We start from the raw sequence: 9,421 nt of genomic DNA on the forward strand, positions 1-9,421 counted from the left end.
GTCTCGACTATAGGTCAGTCCTTAGTCTTCACTATAGATTAGTCTATAGTATTGGCTATAGATCAGTATATAGTCTTGACTACAGATTAGTATTTATTATTGACTATAGATCAGTCTATAGACGTGACTATAGATCAGTCTATAGACGTGACTATAGATCAGTCTTAAGATCTGACTACAAGTCAGTCTATAGATCTTTCTATTACTAATTGATCAATAATGTAATCTTTATAAAAATACATATGGAACTCATATAAAAACTACTTACTTTTCTTTTTTATTTCCCGCTATTTCATCTTATAGGACATGGAATTGATTTATTCTTAATACCCGGTGTTGCATTTACCTTAAGCGGTGGTCGCATGGGTCATGGTATGGGTTATTATGATAAATATTTGAAACGACATCAGACCACTTATCCAAATAAGAAAACCACTTTGATGGCTTTAGCATTTCGTGAACAGATTGTTGATGAAGAAAGTTTACCCTTAGATACTCACGATGTTAGATTGCATACAATAATAACTGAATAAAAAAAAGTAAATAAAAAAGTACATACAAATAAATAAATTAAAAATGCAATGAGGAAATTTTGAAATGAAAACGCCGGCATACACACACTTTCAGACATACAAATATAATGCACCGTATGCACGTTTTAAATGATAAGAAAAAAAAAAACGCTACATTGTACAAAGATAATTTTAAAATAAAATATTATAAATATTAATTTCAGTTTTGTTATTATTGTTATAAAGATTTTACAAAAACACACATGTAATAAAGGAAATTAATCAAGGTCAGCTTAGAGTATAGACGAAACAAATTAGGAGGCCATTTTAATTCTTAAGACTTAAATTATAATTTATAGAATCCTAACGCATATAGGGGCGTGAACGCATGCCACGACCACGTATACGTCCGGTAAAATGATTAGTTGAATAGTGAGGACCATCACCGGGTCCACCAGAAAAGTGTGAATCTGGATTAGAGCGATAGTGCGGTGAACCACCCTCATTCCAGGTGGAAGGTGAATTTGTGCGTAATATTTTTGTTTTACGATAGGCGGCCACAGCAGAAATGCGTGAGCCACGATTGCGACCAACACGAGAGCCTCGCATTAAAGGTGGTATTTTATTGTAACCTGTGGGTCCCGTTGGTTGAGCACCACAAGTCTCCAAGGCCAAAAAGTCATCGACATGAAGCGAAGGCGGTCTAGAGGTATTGGGTGGACGAGAACGGAAGAGATCTCCTCTAGAGGGAGGAGGTCGTGGAAAACCTCTACCTCTCATAGAAGTAATATAGATTTTCTTCTCAGGTCTACCAGTTGAAGGTTCCACTTCAACACGTCTAGTGCGGAAACAGGGGGCAGTAGGTGTACGTTCACGATTGGATTGTGGTGAGGCGGACAAGTGCAAAACTCTTTTACAGTCTGAGGACAGATTACACTCGGGCGTCAAACAGGTCTGGGCCAATTCAGTCAAATCACAGGAAACTCTTTCGTATTGCGATTCAATATCTTCGGTGGTAAGTGCCTCAATATTTAAAGTATTCAACCAGTGTTGAGCCACCATTTGTCCATCATCGGTTTGTGGATCATATGTAGTGAATATGGGTCGAGCATCGTATTGTGTTACAATACTTTCAGTTTGCGGTAAATGTGGCTCCGTCACCACAACCTCTTCCTCTGTATTAGAACCGCTATTTACATTAACCATTAAGTCCTTTAATTGTTGTATATCGGTTAATAAAGTATCATTAATATCTTCCTTATTACGTTCTAATATTAAAGAAATCGCTTCGATTATATTAGATTTTGGCTCCTCCGTTTTGAAACCAATTATTTGTGCCAATTCCACAGCGGAAAGTTTCAATGTTCTCGCTGGTAAACAGCTATACTGAGGCGTTAAATCTTCTATTTGTGTGAGAGAACGTAATAATAAAACCAAAGACTCAATATTGGAATTATAGGGACCAGCCTCATTAAGATTGGTGATTTTTGTCATCCATGTTTGGAATTCTGCGGATTTTTGTTTCAATACCAGTGACAAATGGTAGAAAGTAATGCTGTAAGAAGTAAATTTTTTAATAAAGTTCATTTCCCATAAAACTGTATAAATTAAAACTTACTCATGTTCGGTTAATATAACCAAATTTCTAACCCCCATAGCCGATACCTCCGAAGTAACTTCTACCTCTATAAGATTGCTGAAAATAGCCTCCACAATTTTGGGTATCAGTTCCTTATTGGGCAGGGCAGTGGCCAAGTTTAGCAAAGGATTATTGTTGTTATTACCAGCACTTGCTTGCGAGGAAGCTAGAAAAGAAATTTCCGAATCCAAGAAACTTTCTAACAGACGATGTACTGATATCTGACACTTTATGCCTACTTCGGTGGTGGTTTTTGTGGTCAACAAACCACTAAGAAAATCCCATAATTTCCCCGATAATATGGAGAGCGTTGATATCTTTAGAGAAGGATACGAATTGAGACGAGCAAAAAATTGCAATAAACGAGCTAAATGTGCTGTAGGCTGTTGTCCCGCTGAAGACCATTCATTAGTTAATAAATCACTTAAAGTTTTTGATATGAGTAGGGTCATATTGGGAGCCAAATCTGCCAGTTGTAAACAGACCCGAGTTAACAAATCACTTAATTGGGGAAATGATGAGGGAGCCATGGCTTCAATGAGACGTGCAATTTGCGCACCCTGTGGATGTAGATGAGCCGACCAGATTTTACGTTCTCTTATTAAGTGTTGAGCTTGGGATTTCAATGATTCTGCACTGCTGGAGGGATTCATGAGGGGGAGAGGTAGAGGTAGGGGAAGTGGTAAAAGTTCAGCCAAGACTAGAAGACCTGTAAAAAAAAGAAATTTATATTAAAAAAAAAATACTGTTTTTATAGTCGAGACTTTAGACTGATCTAGTCAGGACTATAGATTGATCTGTAGTCAGGACTATAGACTGATCTATAATTTAATTCCAATTTAGTTCTAGTTCAGTCCTAGTTAATTCTAGTTCAGTTCTAGTTCAGTTTTAGTTCAGTTCTAGTTTCAGTTCTAGTTCAGTTCTAGTTCAGTTCTAGTTCAGTTTCTAGTTCAAGTTCAGTTCTAGTTCAGTTCTAGTTCAGTTCTAGTTCAGTTCTAGTTCAGTTCTAGTTCAGTTCTAGTTCAGTTCTAGTTCAGTTCTAGTTCAGTTCTAGTTCAGTTTTAGTTTCAGTTCTAGTTCAGTTCTAGTTCAGTTCTAGTTCAGTTCTAGTTCAGTTCTAGTTCAGTTCTAGTTCAGTTCTAGTTCAGTTCTAGTTCAGTTCTAGTTCAGTTCTAGTTCAGTTCTAGTTCAGTTCTAGTTCAGTTCTAGTTCAGTTCTAGTTCAGTTCTAGTTCAGTTCTAGTTCAGTTCTAGTTCAGTTCTAGTTCCAGTCTAGTACAGATCAAGTCAGTTCTAGTTCAAGTCTATTCAGTTCTAGTTCAGTTCTGTTCAGTTCGAGTTAATTCTAGTCAGTTATAGTGTCAGTTCTAGTGTTCAGTCTGTTCAGTTCAGTTTCAGTTCTAGTTCATTCTGTTCAGTTTCTAGTTCAGGTCTAGTTTCAGTCTAGTTCAGTCTAGTTCATTTTCTAGTTTTTCAGTTTCTAGTTCAGTTCTAGTTTCAGTTCTAGTTCAGTGTCTATTCAGTTCTAGTTCAATTCTTAGTTCAGTTCTAGTTCAGTTCTAGTTCAGTTCTGTTTCCGTTTCTGTTCGTTCTAGTTCAGTTCTAGTTCAGTTCTATGTTTCAGTTCTCAGTTCATGTTCCCTAGGTCAGTTCTAGTTCATTCCTGTTCAGTTCTAGTTCATTTCTAGTTCAGTTTTCTAAGTTTTTCAGTTCTAGTTTCCAGTTCTAGTTCGTTCTAGTTCAGTTCTAGTTTCATTTCTAGTTCAGTTCTAAGTTCAGTTCTAGTCAGTTTCTAGTTTCAGTCTAGTTCAGTTCTAGTTCTTAGTTCTTTATTCAGTTCTAGTTCAGATCTCGTTCAGTTCTAGTTCAGTTCTAGTTCAGTTCTAGTTCAGTTCTAGTTCAGTTCTAGTTTCAGTTCTAGTTCAGTTCTAGTTCAGTTCCTTAGTTCCAGTTTGTTCAGTCTAGTTTCAGTTTTCTAGTTCAGTTCTAGTTCAGTTCTAGTTCAGTTCTAGTTCAGTTTGTTCATTATAGTTCATTTTAGTCAGTTTAGTTCAGTTCTAGTTCAGTTCTAGGACAGATTCTAGTTCAGTTCTAGTTCAGTTCTAGTTCAGTCTAGTTCGTTTATTTCAGTTCTAGTTCAGTTTAGTTTTAGTTCTAGTTCAGTTCTAGTTCAGTTCTAGTAGTTTAGTTCAGTTTAGTTCAGTTCTAGTTCAGTTCTAGTTATGTTCTAGTTAGTTTAGTTTCGTTCTAGTTCAGTTCTAGTTTCAGTTCTAGCTCGTCTAGTTCATTTCTAGTTCAGTTCTATTCAGTTCTAGTTCAGTTCTAGTTCAGTTCTAGTTCAGTTCTAGTTCAGTTCTAGTTCAGTTCTAGTCATTTTAGTTCAGGTTCTAGTTCAGTTCTAGTTCAGTCTAGTTCAGTTCTAGTTCAGTTCTGGTTCAGGTTCTAGTTCAGTTCTAGTTCAGTTCTAGTTCAGGTAGTCTAGTTCAGTTCTAGTTCAGTTACTTCAGTTCTAGTTCAGTTCTAGTTCAGTTCTAGTTCAGTTCTAGTTCAGTTCTAGTTCAGTTCTAGTTCAGTTCTAGTTCTAGTTCAGTTCTAGTTCAGATCTAGTTCAAGACCATTGACTGATCTATGTATAGTCAAAACTATAGACTGATATATAGCAAAGACTCTAGACTGATATAGACTGATTGACGGATCTATGTATAGTCAAAATTATAGACATATAGATTGCAAAGACTATGGACTGATCTATAATCAAGATTATAGATTGAGCTATAATCAAAACTGTAGACTGACCTATAGTCAAAACTGCTCTGTTCTATAGTCAAGACTATAGACTGAAGTCTAGAATATTTATACAAAATTCCCCACACTTACCTGGTATAAACGTTGAAGGACCATCAATATTTTTCAATATTTCTCTTATCATCTGAGTCCACAGCGATTTGTGCAACAATTCCTCATCCTGTTCATTGGGCTGTGTATAAGCTAGCAAGGTTTGTATAATTTCATATTTAGCCTTTGCCACTTCAGCAGCCGCTGGACTAGTGGCCGGGAAGAAATGCATCAAATAGTAGGTGCGCATTAAATGATCAATGGCAGTCAAATCTTTAAATTCTACATCTCTACATTGTATAGCAAATGAAAGCATTTCACGCATAACTTGTAAAGTGGGTAAAATTATTTGACAGCAGTGGACACCCTGTAGGGTCATTAAAGCTGGAGTATGTAGTCCAGGTTGTTCGAAATAAGCACACAGTTTTTCTAATATATGTACTAAAGTTTGCATGCCATCGGCAGCATAGAATTGCAAGGCCACATAACGATGTTTCAGTTCTTCTGTATCGGCTGATTTGTAGATTTTGGTAGTTGGTCCTATAGCCAAATGACGTAGTATTCTAAGACCCATTATCAGATCACCAGGGAATGTGGTAATGTATTCCAAAGAACGAGTAATAACTTCTACCAGTGGTGTTATGTCATCGTAAGCAAAAATGTTGATAGTTTCTAGAGGTTTAAGATAGACAAACATTTCTTGCAGTACAGCCGACACAGAAGGTTCAAATGTTTCATGATTTTTAGCTAATTCCAGAATACGTTTACCAAACTCTATTAAATAATCTAGATTTTCACAATAACGCACACAACAATCGACCATATCGACAGCATAACTTAAGACAGGACTTTTATACTTGGCACCAGGCGAAGTTAACTGACGTTGAGCCTGTAAACGTTGTTCGTGCTTAATCAAATCCATAAAGACTTGTATTTGTTTATTAAGGCCCAAGACTTCAACCGTATATTGGCGTCCATTGGCATTACAAGTTTGTGAGTAAAGAGCATGTAAATGTGTGGCCAATTTGAGAGAATCATACGTTTCACTTATGGAGGAGTAGAAAACAATGGCATCTAAATGATAACGTGTCTGTATTTTATATGCCAATTCTATGGCCAATGTTTCCAATTCTTTATTATGGTCGACGCCTTCTTTTAGGACAACATCATCTTCTGCCGCTGCCATTTCTATGTCTTCATCTGCTGGAGCTGAAGGAGTTTGTTCTTTTGTTTCAATTTCTTTTGTTTTATTTTCTTCTTGTTTGTCGGGTGTCTTTGCGGTTGTTTGTGGTGATTTTTCATTGGGTGTTTCTTCTTTGGCGACGTTTTCATCTGTTTTAGGAGTTTGTTCTAGATGGGAAATGATAAGGGAAATTTACTTTATTCCATAGTCAGCAGACAAAGACCATAGACTACTCGATAGACTATTCAAGTCTAGTCCGTAGATTATTTAAAAGACTGGTCAATGACTAGTCAATAGACTGGTCCATAGACTAGTTCATAGTCTAGTCAACAGATCAGTCTGCAGACTAGTCAACTGATAAGTCAAAATGCTAGTTCACAGCATAGTCAACAGACTACTCAGTTCATAGACTAACCAAATGACTTGTCCATAGACTAGTCGACAAGCTAGTCTATTTCATAGACTAGTTCATAGACTACTCAATAGACTAGTCAACCGTAGACTAGCAAAAGGATTAATACATAGACTAGCCAAGGGCCTAGTGCATAGACTAGCCAAGAGACCCATAAACCCCTTAACGAACTAGCCAATAAATTAGTAAAAAGCGTAGTCTGTGTGATATAGCCCTCTACATCTAAAACTTCTTGTCACACTTACCTTCTACAATCTCCTCCTCCTCGACCTCTGCTGGCACCTCATCAATACCCAGTAAAATTGCCACTAACATCTGCGTCACTTCAAAACAATCATCAGTTAAATAATCAATACCGACACTACACTGCAACAGGGAACGCAACACATCCAAACAAGTCACCAGCAACGAAGAAGGCAATTGGCTAGCATTGCTAATAATCAATAGTAAAGATTCCGCCAAAGAATGTTGTATAAAATATGACCTAAAAGCATTGGCACAAGTCTTTTGAGCAGCTGCATCAATGGATATTTCAAATTTCTTAGAAACTGGCAGAAATCTTTTAGGTTGTTGATACGACAGACAATTCTCCTGCAAAGCATCTAAAAGTTGTTGCAAACATGCTTCTAAAGTTTGATAAGGTTCCAAGGAGGTGGCCTCATAGTTGGTGATAACAAAAAGTTGTGTGCAAGTTTCACGCATAGTCGCTAGCGATTCGTTAAGATGTAACTTTTTAATAATGGATTGTAGAAAATACTTGGTGCGGGTTAATTTAGAATTTTGCAACAAATCCAAAATCAGTTGATAACCATTGATGGTGGGTGATAGAAAGTGTTGTAGGGCGGGTTTGCAATCCAATAAAGAGTATATAGTTTTGAGTAGCATTAATTTAATCGATAAAGCCATGTAGTTTTGGTGGTATAGAGTTAAAACCACCTTAAAGGGGTCGAATTGTTCGTTAGTTAAAAGATAATTGAAAATTTCTGCACTAGGCGCCAAAAGTTCCATTAAACGGGCGCCCGTCTTAATGTGCCTTATTTTAAAAGCAGGTTGAGGTTGGCAGCAAGCAGCCTCAAAGTCTAAAGCTATAATGGAAATTTTGCATAACAACTGCAAATGCTGTTGGTTTTCCAAAACACTGGCCAAAACCTGTTGTCTTCTTTTATAGTTTTGATTTAGGTAGGATAAATGATTTATCAATTGTTCACAAAGGAAAACAAAACTTTCTTTTTCTTCTGTGGTAGTGGCGTTATCCTTGAAGGCAATAACATTTTCACATTTCGTTTGTAATTCGAATTTCTTGAGTAGAGTCTTAAAGACATCAATATCTTTTTGATATTGTTGTGGTGAGTTAGAGGTGAATTTCTCTACCGGTTGGGTATAAGGATTAAATTCTATAATTGCAGGTTTTGCTTTAAGCGCCAACGCTTGCAGTTCCTGTTCAAATTCATCGGCATTCGTCGAGGGTTCTTCATTGGTATTAGAATCATTGTCTTGATCATCACCGATTATTTCATCATCACTTAGGATGGGTTCATATTGCTCTACTGGTGTACCAGGATTGTCATCATCTTCAATGATACAAGACTCTGGGGCATCGGCGGTATTCCCTGAAGCAGCCAAAGATTCGGAAGATCTGCGATAACTTCTATTTTTTAGAGATTTGTAATGATTATTAGACTCCTCGTCTGTGTAGTCGGGAGAACGAGGTCTAACCGGCGAATCTATAGATGCTGGTGGTGTCCTAGGCCATTTAGGCTGTTCATCTACATCAGAGCGAGAACGTTCCGAACGTTTTCTTCTTGAATGGCGAGCATATACCGGACTTCTGGACCAGTCTCTTAAGGGTTTCTCTCTATCACGTTCACGCTCTCTTTCCCTATTTCTCATATATTCATTGCTCTCCGAATGACAACGATTACGCGAAGAGGGTGATCTTTCCGAAGATCTTGAAGACTTTCTTAACCTCCTTTCACGTTCATCACCAGAATCACGTCTATAATGACCATCCGGCCCACGAGCACGTAAACCCTCATAGTCCATTTCTTCATGGTCATGGGCATGTGAACTTAACTCACCCGGCAACGGCTCCTTCCACTCTTCTTTAAGTTCTTCATCAGCCATACTGGAGTTTCTTACACCTTCACCACTAATATTGGGTAAATCATCCATTTCTTCGGGTTCGCAAGGAGCCGGTGGTGGACTGGCTATATTTTCCGTTAGGGAATTAGTCAATATACCATATACAGCCAGGGTAATGGTACTATACCAGCCTCTTAAAACCAAACCGTCAGTGGGTATTTTATCCTGTGTACACTCCAAGTGTATACAATCATTTTGATTATATTGCAACTGACCCAAATTCTCAAATGCTGAAGCACCCGGCATGCCCAAATCATTAACAAAGAACTCTATGTCAAACTTAGAGGGATTTGTTGCACCCAAACGAACACCACCGGGAAAGTCTGCTTGTACGCGAGCGCCCAAGGGTATAATGCGAACTTGTGTGATAAACACCGGTTTAGGAAATTGTACCAGATCCAAATTTATGTCCTATAATAAAATAAAAACATTTTCACTTTTAAGACACCAGCAACATGGAAATCTGCCGACAATATTTACCGCGTCTGATTCATGAGAAAATGTATCAAAGAATAGCAGTTCACTGACATCTTCAGTCTCTGCCATATTTGTTGCTTTTCCTAATAACTTTAATAACTAATTTATAAATTTTATTTTAATTATTCAATTGAAAGAAATGAATTAAATTAATTTATATTAAAATATTCACGCAAGCAAAAACTTTTCACTGCCGCACAGAGCCCTGCGCCGACAAATATT

The 9,421-nt window shown here is 37.3% G+C and overlaps 2 protein-coding genes across 2 annotated transcripts in view; one reads left to right on the top strand and one right to left on the bottom strand.

Moving 5' to 3' along the window:
• Positions 1–730, top strand: part of LOC119613674 (5-formyltetrahydrofolate cyclo-ligase) — a 2,068-nt gene extending 1,338 nt beyond the window's left edge. The window contains exon 3 of the mRNA XM_037969697.1: positions 304–730. Coding sequence (XP_037825625.1) covers positions 304–533 — 230 coding nt within the window. The 3' untranslated portion in view covers positions 534–730. The remainder of the gene's footprint in view (positions 1–303) is intronic.
• LOC119613673 (protein virilizer) lies at positions 731–9,421 on the bottom strand. The gene is made up of 5 exons (XM_037969696.1): positions 9,203–9,421; positions 6,826–9,133; positions 5,028–6,335; positions 2,131–2,860; positions 731–2,067 (listed from the first exon to the last, which is right to left on the bottom strand). The coding sequence occupies exons 1-5, from the start codon at positions 9,266–9,268 to the stop codon at positions 876–878; spliced, it is 5,604 nt and encodes a 1,867-aa protein (XP_037825624.1). The 5' UTR covers positions 9,269–9,421; the 3' UTR covers positions 731–875.

This window comes from Lucilia sericata, unplaced genomic scaffold, assembly GCF_015586225.1.
Source record: "Lucilia sericata isolate MDLA Ls3-8-SP2 unplaced genomic scaffold, ASM1558622v1 Contig002241F_arrow, whole genome shotgun sequence".
Taxonomy (NCBI): Eukaryota; Metazoa; Arthropoda; class Insecta; order Diptera; family Calliphoridae; genus Lucilia; species Lucilia sericata.